The sequence below is a fragment of the Rana temporaria genome, chromosome 9 (genome assembly GCF_905171775.1).
Source record: "Rana temporaria chromosome 9, aRanTem1.1, whole genome shotgun sequence".
NCBI lineage: Eukaryota > Metazoa > Chordata > Amphibia > Anura > Ranidae > Rana > Rana temporaria.
Window position 1 is genome coordinate 138,360,390 of NC_053497.1, and position 13,867 is coordinate 138,374,256.

The 13,867-nt window shown below is 45.2% G+C and overlaps 1 protein-coding gene across 1 annotated transcript in view; it reads left to right on the forward strand.

Annotated features, from left to right (window-relative positions):
- The window catches only part of ASS1 (argininosuccinate synthase 1), a 159,979-nt gene that overhangs the window by 30,695 nt on the left and 115,417 nt on the right, over positions 1-13,867 (forward strand). The window contains exons 4-5 of the mRNA XM_040324650.1: positions 3,621-3,689; positions 4,920-5,108. Coding sequence (XP_040180584.1) covers positions 3,621-3,689; positions 4,920-5,108 — 258 coding nt within the window. The remainder of the gene's footprint in view (positions 1-3,620; positions 3,690-4,919; positions 5,109-13,867) is intronic.

A 13,867-nucleotide genomic window follows, 5' to 3' on the forward strand; every position in this document is an offset into this window, starting at 1 on the left:
AGAATTGCAAGGCTGTTGTCTTAAACACTCTGATTTTAGTTTTAATGATGAAAGCTTCCTTATCTCTAACACGTAAATCGTATCTCAGACTATTAACATATTTTACCGCCACTGATGTGTGTGGCTATTGTCTCTGAAACATGGCACTGTATAGGGCCTGGGCTGACCATTCGGGCACTGCCCGAGGGCCTGGGGTCAATAGGGGGCCCCATGAGAGGCTCAGACCACCCCTCCTACCCATCCCTGCCAGCGGTTGATGCAGTGCTGTGAGAGGACTCATGCGCAAGCTGGCATGAGAGCAGTGGTGCAGCCACGTAGGCAATTGGAGCGGCAGCCACTCCGCCACCTCTCCCTCTGGGGAATTAAGCTGAGGGGCGGCCGGTGCCACAATCCACATCCCTGCCATGTGGGACAGCCAGTGCTGAGCTGGAGAGTGCACTGCGGGGCAGATTGGTCTCAAAGCTTGTAGTAACCTGTGTGCAGCACAGCAGCAGGTTAGTGTGGATGGCCAGCTCAGTAGTTTAGTATATCACTAAGTTTTAATTGATACCAGCCAGGCTGAGTGTTCCTGCCCAGTGCCTATCCACCAGGTGCTATTCCCTGTCCCTACCCTATATCTAATAACTCTCTTTTCTATGTACACTGAGTGCCACTTGGTGTACAGATATCAGTGTCCTGTATAGGGAATAGCACTTAGTGTAGATATCAGTGTCATAGGCAGGGCCGTCTTTAATATAGTTTGGGCCCTGGGCAAACATTTTTTTTGGGCCCCCCTCTAGCTTATTTTGGGCCTGACTGGTTCACATGTATGTGTTTTGGCGGGCCTCATTTGTGCAGGTACAGCAGCCCATTGATTTGAATGGGCTGCCATACCTTTGTTTCCTGCAGAAAAAAGGTGCATTCAGCATTTTAAAAATACAGTTGCCTTGAAATCCATTCTGCTTTTGCACCATGCTACTTACCTGCAGTTCTTGCACACACAAACGCACTGTTTTTAAAAGCGTGACCTAAACATCTAAAAATGCAGCAAGTTTGACAGTGCGGGAACTGCAGATAAGTCACAGCCGACAGCAGAATGAACAGACAGTGTTGTATTTCAGTGCTTGATGGGCATAGGTGTGGCGTGTACGCAGCCTATTATATGAGGCATGCGGTTTTCTTTGCAGGAAACACAGGCATGGTGGCCCATTCAAATGAATGGGCTGCTGTGCCTGCGCAAATGTGGGCCGCCAAAACACATACATGTGAACCAGCCAGGCCCAAAATAAGCCCATCAAGCAGTTAAATACAGACAGTAATGCCATGTGCTCTGAGGCCTTACTCAGCCTGGACTGCAGGTCTGGTCTGTGATTTAAAGAGTTCCCCTATTTTACACATGGCATGGCATGGGGTCCCATGGTGCTAAAGCAGAATGGACAGACGGTGCTGTGACCCCATCCCCATGCAGTGCTCAGTCTAACTGACTGAGCACTGCACTCTACAGTAAATGCCCCGCCACTGTGAGTACCCATGTCCACTTCTCCTCCCCTCCTCTCTCTGTCTTGTCTCACTTGTAGTATTAAAGTGTTTTGACTTAATCCGAGACAATACAGTGTGGTACGACAAAACAAAAGATCAGATTTATGACCTAGTTACACTAGGAAACTGTTCTGGCACTGGCCAGTTGGTATGAAGTTGGGGGCTTTAGATTTATTTAATTTTTGGGATGAGTAAATTTTCCTATAGTTTTTAGATCTGTTGTGGCTTTGGGGGAAGACATTTAAAAATCCACTTAGTTACTATAAGTTCTGCATGTGAGACCTACATACAGCTATAAATGGGTGTGTATGTATTGGAAATAAATTGACTAGCTAAAAAATGTTGTTTATACATACAGTATCTGCTTTAGTAAATATGTACCTAAAAGCCCTATTTTTTTTTCCTAGAATGTATTGTATGGGGATGTTGGTACAGACATTAAGGCCCAGATTCTCAAAGGAGTTACGCCGGGGTATCTCCAGATACGCCGTCGTAACTCTGAGTGTGAGGCGTCGTATCTATGCGCCTGATTCTTAGAATCAGTTACGCTTAGATTTGTCTTAGATCCGGCCGGCGTAAGTCTCTTACGCCGTCGTATCTAAGTTGCATATTTACGCTGGTAGCTAGGTGGCGCTTCCGTAGATTTACGCGTCGAATATGGTAATGAGCTAGATACGCCGATTCTCAAACGTACGTGCGCCCGGCGCATTTTTTTAAGTCGTTTACGTAAGGCTTTTTTGGGCGTAAAGTTACCCCTGCTCTATGAGGCGTAGATGGACGTTGGAACAGCGTCTAATTTTTCACGTTTTACGTCGTTTGCGTAAGTCGTCCGTGAATGGGGCTGTGCGTAAGTTACGTTCAAGTCGAAAGCATTGAGTCTTTGCGGCGTAATTTTTAAGCTTCAATTACGTGGGGTCACGATTAATTTCCATAAAACACGCCCACCACTTCCACATTTGAATTAGGCGGGCTTACGCCGGCCCAGTTACACTACGCCGGCGTAACTTAAAGCACAAGTTCTTTGGGCCAGATTCACGTAGCTCAGCGGATCTATAGATCCGCTCGATCTACGTGAATTAAGATCCGCTCCCGCAAGTTTAGGAGGCAAGTGGCTAATTCACAAACCACTTACCTCCAAACTTGCGACGGCGGATCCTAAATCCCCCAGCGGAATTCAAATTCCGCGGCTAGGGGAGTGTCATATTTAAATCAGGCGCGTTCCCGCGCCGATTTAAATACGCATGCGTCGTCCGGGGAATTTCCCGGCGTGCATTGCTCCCACTGACGTCAATAGGACGTCAGTGGTTGCGACGTGAGCGGGACTTGCGACGCGCGTGTTCGTGAATCGGCGTACGCAAACGACGTAGGAAATTTCAAATTCGACGCGGGAACGCCGGCTATACTTAACATTGGCTGCGCCTGATAAAAGAAAGGGTAAGTATACGACGGAAAACCGCTACGGAAACGACGTAAAAACAATGCGACGGGTCCGCGTACGTTCGTGAATTTGCGTATCTCGCTGATTTACATATTATTTATCGTAAATCAGCGGGAACGCCCCCGGCGCCATTTTTAAATTTAAAAAAAGATCCGACAGTGTAACACTGTCGGATCTAGCCCTATCTATGCGTATCTGATTCTATGAATCAGGCGCATAGATAGGACCAGTTTACGTCAGAGATACGATGGTGTATCTGTAGATACACCGTCGTATCTCTTTTTGAATCTGGCCCTCAGAGTATACGGGACCTGCCGCTCTAAGTTACGGCGGCGTAGTGTATCTGAGATGCGCTACGCCCGCCTAAAGATAGGCGAATCTCTACAATATTCCTTTCAATTACTAAAAATATGTCACTGACCTAGGCAGACTGCAATGGCTTTCTTCAAAAGTTGTCTTGTGAGAGGTTTCTTTTTTTGGTGTAGGGCCATTGATTTGTGACCTTTATTATATTCTAGTGTTATTTCCCATTAAAACGTACGGTTAACTAATAATACGTCGTAACAATGCCACTTACTGTTTATAGTATAATTTTGATTATAATATATTAGTGAGTTGACTCGCAATGTGGATTATTAATTCCCCTGTTTTGCATCTTGATCAGGCAAACATTGGCCAGAATGAAGATTTTGAGGAAGCTCGGAAGAAGGCTTTGGCTCTGGGAGCAAAGAAGGTAGAAGGCTCATTATTACTTGTTTATTACAAAGTTTGTTTATTGTATACCAGCTTCCTGACAATTAAAGAAAAACGATCTGTATGTATGTATGATTTTTTTTACTATTGAAATTACAAAATTTCATTTTGTATTTCTTTTTAATCACATATTATTGTATTAAACAGTTTTTTGTTAATTCTTACCCCAACACTTGCAGTACTGCTGGCTCTTGCTTTCTCGTTACTGCTTCCCTGAGCTTCCAGTTTTCACAGTAAAGAGTTAACAGTGGGTAGTGCAATCACCAGCTTGGAGAAGGAAGGGCCATGGGAGTGCCTTGCCATCCTAGGCGATGGGGTTGTGTGTATCTATCGATGCACACAGTGTAGGGAGACACAACTCTAGTCTACATGGAAAGGTGACTTCATGGGATGCTGCAAGGGAAGGAAGCCATCCTAAAAGAGGAAACCTGGGCCAGTCAACTTTACTGCTTACTGAATAAGCCCCTATGTATTACCGCCCTATTGTTCCACTTACTATACCCTACTGAATTGTTGCCTTATGCCCTGTACACACGATCGGAATTTCCAATGGGATAAAATCCGATCCGAATTTTCAGTCGGAATTCCGTTCAAACTGTTTTGCATACACACTGCCAGACCAAATTCCAACCGTCCAAAACGCGGTGACGTAAAACACTACGACAAGCCAAGAAAAATTAAGTTCAATGACTCCGAGCATGCGTCGACTTGATTCTGAGCATGCATGTTTTTTTCTCCATCGGAGTTCCACACAGACAATTGGAATTTCCGATACACTAGATCCACAAGTTTCAGCAATATGGCAGTACAGCCATTGCCTGGGCCCCTCTTTTGAACTGATGGGGCACGGGCCCAGTACAGGAGGATTGATGGAACTGCCTTATCAGCGGCCCTGCAGAGCATGCTCGATGACATTCTGAAAGATGGTAGAAGTCTGCCTACATTATTGGCTGTGAATGGGCACAGGTAGTTTAGTATAACGGCTGGCATTGTATTTCATATGAGAAATGTGGAGTAGACAGAGATGATGGATACATAATATGGGTGGACAGACCCTTGTGGCATTAATAACATTGGGCACAATGAAATGTGCTAGAACCAAATAGAAGCACTCAAGTCTAGGTGGGTTGTAAATGCCCATTACAGAGCTGTCCGCTCTTTTATGCATTGTCTGGAAGGAAATTCACGGATGTCTTACCTCCTCCACCAGGTGTACATAGAAGATGTTCGTAAAGAGTTTGTAGAAGAGTTCATCTGGCCAGCAGTTCAAGCCAATGCCATCTATGAAGACCGTTACCTTCTGGGCACCGCACTGGCTCGTCCGTGTATTGCCCGGAAACAGGTGGAAATAGCCAAACGAGAAGGAGCCCAGTACGTTTCCCATGGAGCAACTGGAAAGGTAATTGTTCCCTTCAGAAACCTGTATCCCTGTAGTGCCAAGAGGGCAAGAGAGAAGACCTTAAAAATGGGTAAAGTTCAGTTTTAGGCAAGTATAAAGCACTTACAAATGTCAGCAATATCTTAATAACATATAAGTTTATATGTATAGATATAAGCAGGGCTTTTTTTCTTAGGGAATAGGTGCGGTAACTCACATCTTCTGAGTCACCCTTTTGTTTCTGCCCCGTACTTACCTCTGAGCACCGTCCCTTGGTTCCACCTCCTACCTACCCCCAAGTACCGCCCCTTTTAGAATATACAAAACCAAGTATAATTTTGTGCTGCTAAGTGATTTGCACGGAATTTGTTAATAATGACAAGAAAGACAGTGAAATAGATCCCCTGTCGTAAACAATAGACCCCACCCCAGCAACAATAGCCCCCCACGCAAAAATAGATCCAAACCAGCGAAAATAGATTCCCCTAGAGGCCAGCATCCATAGACCCTCCAGCACTCCTTTCAATTGCATACATTCATTGCTGAAAGTGTCGGAACTGTGTTCCAGCTAAAAAGAAAACTTGTTATAAGGTAGAACACTTTAGAGCTGAAAAAGTGGTAAATCTCATGAATAGCCACTAGATGGCAATATAAGCTAATAAATTGCCCTTGATTGTAATTACATTGCTTGAGAAAAATGTAATAATAATAGAACAGACTATAAGAAACAGGAAATATGAATGTGTTACATTGCTATATATATATTGGAGAAAGGGATTGTAGAAGTTAATAGATTGGTCTATGTAGTGCCAATTTGTGACACTAAACTCTGGATCAAAAAATAATAATTCTCCAGTATTTATTTTCAACTCCAAGTCCCTGCTAATGCTCTCTTTTGCTTCCGTGATCCTTCTTGTTGGAGGGTGGCTACATTAATTTTCCATGGTCCCACTGTATGCAGGAACGTAGTCACTCTCTTGCTCATTCCCAAGATGGACTATAGGATGTGTAGTGTGCATAGAGTTGTGCACATCTCTGTATTTAACGTCCATTGCTAGTTCCAAACAAACAGGAATGAGGGAGGAAAAAGAGAGGTTCAGGAGCTCATGGGGGATGTTACAGGGAGGTGTAAAAATACAGTAACAAACAATATAATGATAAAACAGATTAGTGGACGTGTATGGATGATTTTTGGAGAATAAGGAGTCCCCTTTAACCACTTAAGGACCGCCACACGGCAATATACGTCAACAGAATGGCAAGGCTGGGCACAAGGGTGTACATGTAAGAACCCAGACGCGACCCGGTCCGAAGCTCCATGACCGCGCCCGCGGACCCGATCGCCGCCGGTGTCCCGCGATCGGGTCGCAGGAGCTGAAGAACGGGGAGAGGTGTGTGTAAACAAACATTCCCCGTTCTTCGCTGTGGCAGTGTCGGTGATCGTCTGTTCCCTGTTATACGGCACGACGATCAGTGACGTCACACGTACAGCCACGGCCCCCTACAGTAGGAAACACACATGAGGGCACACTTAACCCCTACAGCGCCCCCTAGTGGTTAACCATTGTCATTTTCACAGTTATCAGTGCATTTTTACAGCACTTTTCGCTGTGAAAATGACAATGGTCCCAAAAACGTATCAAAAGTATCCAATGTGTTCGCCATAATGTCGCAGTCATGAAAAAAAATCGCTGATCGCCGTCATTGCTAGTAAAAAAAATAAAATAAAAAAAAATATTAATAAAAATGCCATAAAAAGATCCCCTATTTTGTAAACGCTATAACTTTTGCGCAAACCAATCAATAAATGCTTATTGCGATTTTTTTTTTTTTTTTTTTTTTACCAGAAATATGTAGAAGAGTACGTATCGGCCTAAACTGAGGAACAAAAATGTTATTTTTTTTATTTTTTTTTATATATTGGGGATATTTAGTATAGCAAAAAGTAAAAAAAAAAAAAAATAGATAGATATTTTTTTTTTTAAATTGTCGCTCTATTTTTGTTTATAGCGCAAAAATTTTTAAACCGCAGAGGTGATAAAAATTTACCAAAATAAAGCTCTATTTGTGGGATAAAAAGGACACCAATTTTGTTTGGGAGCCACGTCGCACAACCGCACGATTGTCAGTTAATGCGACGCAGTGTCGAATCGCAAAAAGGGGCCAGGTCCTTAACCTGCATAATGGTCCGGGTCTTAACCAGTTAATCACAGATAAAATGTTGTTTTCTGCTAATTTTCTTTTGGCACTCATTGTCTGTAATTGTTTTCACTCCATCTATTGATACACCGGTTTACTTTCAAATTTCCCGCGTCGTATCGTTGTTTTGAATCCTCAAAACAAGATAAGACGGCTTCTGGGTTAGATCCGACAGGCGTACGTCTTCGTACGCCTTCGGATCTAAGATGCAATACTTCGTCGTCCGCTGGGTGGCGTTTTCCGCGTCGGGTATGCAAATTAGAGATTTACGACAATCCACGAACGTACGCGCGGCTGTCGCATTTTCGAACGTCGTCTGTAGTCGGCTTTTTCCGGCGTATAGTTAAAGCTGGTATTTTGCGGCGTATAGATAGAATTGCCATGTTAAAGTGGAGGTTCACCCGGAAATGTAAATTTTTAACATTAGATTCATTTTGTCTAGGGGAATCGGCCATTTTTTTAAAAAAACGAAGCAGTACTTACCATTTTAGAGAGAGATCTTCTCCGCCGCTTCCGGGTATGGGCTGCGGGACTGGGCGTTCCTATTTGATTGACAGTCTTCCGACAGGCTTCCGACGGTCGCATCTATCGCGTCACGATTTTCCGAAAGTAGTCGACCGTCGGTGCGCAGGCGCCGTATAGAGCCGCGCCGACGTTCGGCTTCTTTCGGCTACTCGTGACGCGATAGATGCGACCGTCGGAAGACTGTCAATCAAATGGGAACGCCCAGTCCCGAAGACCATACCCGGAAGCGGCGGAGAAGATCGCTCTCTAAAACGGTAAGTACGGCTTCGTTTTTAAAAAAACTAGCCGATTCCCCTAGACAAAATGAGCATCAATCTAATGTTAAAAAAAATTCCCGGTGAACTCTAAGTATGGCCTTCGTTCCCGCGTCGAAATCTTGATTTTTTTTTTTTTGCGTAAGTCGTCCGTTCAAAAAGTTAAAAAAATGACGTCGTTGCGACGTCATTTAGCGCAATGCACGGCGGGAAATTTAGGAACGACGCATGCGCATTTTATTCGGCGCGGGGACGTGCTTCATTTAAATTAAACCCGCCCCCAACCCGCCCAATTTTGAAATACACCGCCAGAAATACACTACGCCGCCGTAACTTACGGCGCGAACTCGCTGAGGATTCAAAAATGCGCCAGGTAAGGTACGGCGGCGTAGTGTATCTCTGATACACTGCGCCAATGTATTTCTTTCTGGATCTGGCCCTTTGAGTTGTGTTTAAAGTGTTCAGATCATGAAACAAGCCGACTGACGTGATTTTGTGTTGACTTTCAGCACTGATATGGATGGATAGCTCCTCCGGGATCTTAACCAAGGTCTTGTTAGAAGGAGCCTGGCAGGGTACATATACAGGGCCAAAATAATGGACTTTTTATAGGTCATCCCCATTGTTGTGTCACTTCATAGCTAGTCACTGACAGACAATGATCAGCTCATCAGAAGACGCGACCTGTATAGTCCTTCCAGCTCAGCAACTCAATGATGTGAACGATCGTTTCCTGAGCATGGAAATCCTCAGCTAAATTATTCTTAAAGGGACGCTAATTGCTCCTTATTTAAGAAAACACTCGCAAGCCAATCAGTAACAGTTTGAGGCTGCACTCACCCCTGCGCGTTTCATAAAACACAAAAATATGAGTTTTGCCATGCATTTCTAAAATGCGCTGCAATCGCGGGCCTCGTTTGTGGTGCCTTTAATTGGGCAGACCATTTAGATGAATAGGCTGCCCTGGGGGTGCTGCACATTAACCCCTTCCATACAGGGCATTTTCACCCCCTTCCTGCCCAGACCAATTTTTAGTTTTCAGCGCTGTTGCATTTTGAATGACAATTGCGTGGTCATGCAACACTGTACCCCAAACTAAATCTTTGTTCCCCCCCCCCCCACAAATAGAGCTTTCGTTTTGGTGGTATTTGACCATCTCTGCGGTTTTTATTTTTTGCGCTATTAACAAGAGAAGAGCGACAATTTAAAAAAAAAAACACTATTTTTTACTTTTTTATTTAATAAATATCAAATTTTTAAAAAAAATATTTTTTTTCCTCAGTTTAGGCCGATACGCATTCTTCTACATATTTTTGGTAAAAAAAATTCGCAATAATCGTATATTGATGGGTTTGCGCAAAAGTTATAGCGTCTACAAAATAGGTGATTTATGGCATTTTTATTTTATCAATTTTTTTTTACTAGTATTGGCGGCGATTTTTTTTTTACTGTGACATTGCGGCGAACACATCGGACACTTTTTGACACGTTTTTGGGACCATTCACATTTATACAGCGATTAATGCTATAAATATGCATTGATTACTGTGTCAATGTGACTGGCAGGGAAGGGGTTAACCACTAGGGGACGTTGAAGGGGTTAATATGTTTCCTAAGGTGTGTTCTAACTGTAGGGGGGAGGGGACTCTCAAGGGGAGGAGACCGATGTGTGTTCCTCTGTACTGGGAACACACATTGGTCTCCTCACCGCTGACAGGAGGTGGATCTGTGTGTTTACACACACAGATCCACACTCCTGCCGTGATTACCGGCAATCGCGGGCACCCAGCGGCAATCGCGGCCGCCGGGCACCCGCGCCGGGTCACGAGCGCTGCCATGGATGCACGCGCGCCCTAGATCGCCGGGAACACAGGACGTCATATGACGTCCACCCGGATCGGCGAGGGGTTCCTGCCGCCGTCGTTTCCCTATGACGCGGTATGGAAGTGGTTAGTTAATATGTAGAAAATATGTGTTCCCGCTGCGCTCAGGTGTAAATTAGTCTTAAGCTTTAACCCCAGGGTAAGCAAATATTGTCTGATCCCCGCTGAACAGGCGGATGACAGGTCCGCCTCCGCTCACTGTGCAAAGACGGAGCTGTCAGAGCCCCATTCTCCTCTATGGGAAGATCGAAAGAAAATAGACAGTCTGTCCATTTCATTCAATACCATCCGATTTCGACCCGCTGGACATATGGCGAACATATCGGCATCTATCTGTTTTCAGCGGATTTTGTAGGGTCGAATGTCAGCGGACATCCACCTTCCCATAGAGGACAATGGGTGGCCCGATCATGTCTGCCTTAAAATAGACCGCTGGACCTGATTAGTCTAATCGTGTGACAGGGGCCTGATGCCCTGTACACACGATCGGAATTTCCGACAACAAATTAGCTTTTAGTCGGATATTCCGACCGTGTTTATGCTCCATCGGACATTTGTCAGAATTTCCGACAACAAATGTTTGAGAGCTGGTTTCTCAATTATTCCGACAACAAAAGTTCTCGTCTGAAATCCTGATCGTCTGTATGCAATTCCGACACATTAAAATCCTACGCATGCTCGGAATCAATTTGACGCATGCTCGGAATCATTGAACTTTTTCTCGGCTCGTCGTAGTGTTGTACGTCACCGCGTTCTTGACGTTCGGAATTTCAGACAACATTTGTATGACCGTGTGTACGCAACACAAGTTGAGCCGAAATCCACGGTTTTATTGTCGGAAATTCCGAACGTGTGTACGCGGCTTAAGAGTCTTTGTGTGCTTTGTATATTTCTTCCATCTGTGCAGTAATGTAGTGTGAAAGCTTCCTACACTACAGACCGCTCACTGCTCCTCTCCCTCCTTGTGCAAGGTGACTGGTCTTGTTTCAGCCCCCTCCTGTAGTTTTCTGTAGTGGGTGGAGCCTTATGGGTCTCTCCTACAACACTGCCCTCTGCTGAGGCTATATACAACACAGTGATGTCGCTGCTACATTTACAAGGTAATACCTGGGTTAGCAAAGACATTTGGTGCATGCAAAGTGGATTCATATCCTTTGTGGCTATTGAGGAATATATTTAAAAAAATTTTTTTTTGTGGCTGGAGTTCAGTTTTAAAGTATATACATCCTTTTATAGGGTTTTATTTGGCACCATGCATGCCGGAGGACCATTCCCATTACCTTCAAAGTGCTGCTATGCTATTGCACCCCAGGAGCTCAAAACTCAGAAAGGTGCGTGGGAAAGAAACCTAACCTAATGGGTATAAACATATCACCACAGAAAAAATTCAAATAAAATATATACTGTATGTGTATATACAGACAGGTACATACATTTATACAAGTTCTCCAAAATGGAAGGATGGACATATCCATAATCAGCTCAAGGCAAACATAGAGGAGAATGCAGGGGCCTAGGACCACAGATATTAGGCAGCCCTGTGGCTAGGAAGAACTCTGCATCAATCATTGAGCCAGGCCATAGCCTCCTTGGGGTTGTTGTAGAAGTGCGCTTTACCCTCATAAATGATGCGCAGCTTGGCCGGAAAAAGCATGGCGTAGGAGAGGCCCTCCGTACGCAGGCGGGCCAGCCTTTTTGTGCTGAAAAATCGGGGGAACACTGAGATGGTGTTGCCATTGTATTTAAGTGCACCCTTCTCCGGGGCCAGGCGCAGAATTGCAACTTTGTCTTGGAAGTTGAGGATCCTTGTTATAATGGATCGTGGGGGTGCTCCAGAAGGTGGGGGATGCGGAGGGGTGCGGTGGTCACGCTCAATGACATGTGAAAAGGATGGTGCGTCAGTCCCAAAAATGTCTCTCTGCCAATTATATAGGAATTTTTCTGGGTAGGAGCCCTCAGCCCTTTCAGGGAAACCAACGAAGCAGAGGTTGTTCCTCCTCAAACGATTTTCCAAATCGTCGATTTTGGCGCGGAGGGCCACCATTTCCCCCGTTAGGTCTCTCACCATAACAGCTAATGGGTGGACAATATCCTCAAGGGAGCTGATACGTTCTTCAGCCTGCCCAGCTCTGTCGCTTAAATTTTGCACATCTTGCTTCAGGAGAGAAAAGTCCATGCGGACTGATGCAATCTGTGCAGTGAGAGAGGCCTTGCAGTCCTGTATAGAATGCATGATGGAGGCCAGGGTGGGCTCTGCAGGAGGGGAATCAGGGCCTGAGCCATCCTCACTGTCTATGGGGGAGTCCTGAGACTGCATGGGGTCTTTCTGTGCACTGTGGGGAGCAGGGGCAGATTCACTTAGCGGAGACTGTGATGCCATGCTGCTCTGCATGTGTCTTGGAGCCATCTTGCCATCTGAATCGGGCCAGCTGTTCCGCCGCGGATACTGGCGCGGGTGGCCCGTATTTCACCATGGATGCCAGCCTGGAATGTTCCCACTACCGTGGGGAGTATTTAGAAGTTTGTCTGGTGCAGATATAGGATGCCTGCAGGATGCCACTCGGAAGGCAGAGCTGAAGTCTCACACGTCTGCCCCCCCTGCCATCCGGACACGCCCCCCCCCCCCCTCGTACGTACATACATATATACACACAATATTATATATAGATAGAGACATATATACACAGACACAATAATATATATATTTTTGGCTGGAAGGTGTTCATCTTTTTAGTTAGGGATTGTTTAAACTTGTGGTCGGGGGGGGGGGGGGGCATTGAAAACGTGCGGTTCAGCCATGTTTGTAGCACCCCCAGTCACTCCTCTCTGGGGCAGCGCCGTAAGTGCCCTGCAACTGTATGCATGCGACAGTTACAGGGTTAAAAGCAGCGGTAATAAGGCATTGCATAACCTTCTCACCGCCTGTCAAATGTCTCTGGAAAGCAATTGGAACATGGCTTTTCATAGACGTGGCATCTTAATCTCTTAGCCAGTGCCTGCTGTAATGCACCAGTCTGACACAAGAGGGAGACAGAAACCATTTAAATCGAATTCTGATTGTAAGCCCAGGTGAAAAAAGTAATAAATGACAAATAGAGAGATAAAATATGAAAAGCATGCACATCTTGCAAGCATACTACGCTTTTGCTTGCCGTGACAGCACTGCGTATGCTTCAGCGAGCGTTCGTGTTTTTAGCACACTGGAGGGTGATTCAGTTCTCCAATCATTTTATAACCAGTAAAGAAAAGCAACCAAAAATACCAGACTGAGCTGCACTGTCTCTTCTAGACAAAAAGAGGGGTTAGGTCACCCCAACAGGAACTCAGGGCCACATGGGGGGGGGGGGGAGTCTTACCATCCCTACTCCAACCAAAAATTTAAATAAAGGTCTTGGCTGGAGATACAAATAACCTATTGAAAGCCTTTATTATGGCTGCATTTCCTGCACTCCTCAATGGGCACCTCATAGACCCTCATCATCATCTCCAGAGAGGAACTAAGAATATTATAAGGACCCTAATGTAGGGTCTTCCTTTTCCTTTTTTTGTATAGGATAGAGTAATGTGGGGTTAGAGCCTCTCTCAGGTTTTTATGCTGTCTGTGCCGATGTTTCACTTGGTGAAAGAGAGTCAGTGGCAAGGAAGTGAAGCAAAATCACTCCAATGGGGACGGGGCCAAAAACACATTTTCTAGTACGGTGGGAAAAGGTGAAAACCTCTTTAGGGCCCATTAAGATGCGTGTTTTGTGGTGTTTCAGCAGTGCACAGCAACACACTAAGGGCTTGTTAACATTAGCGTCACACTCTGAAGAGCAATCTGCGGTGATTCCCTTTTCAGAGGGAGTTTGACAGGGGGGTGGGGAGGCAATATGCCTGTTTTAAACCCCAAAAATCTACACTACCCCACCCCAGATTGCTC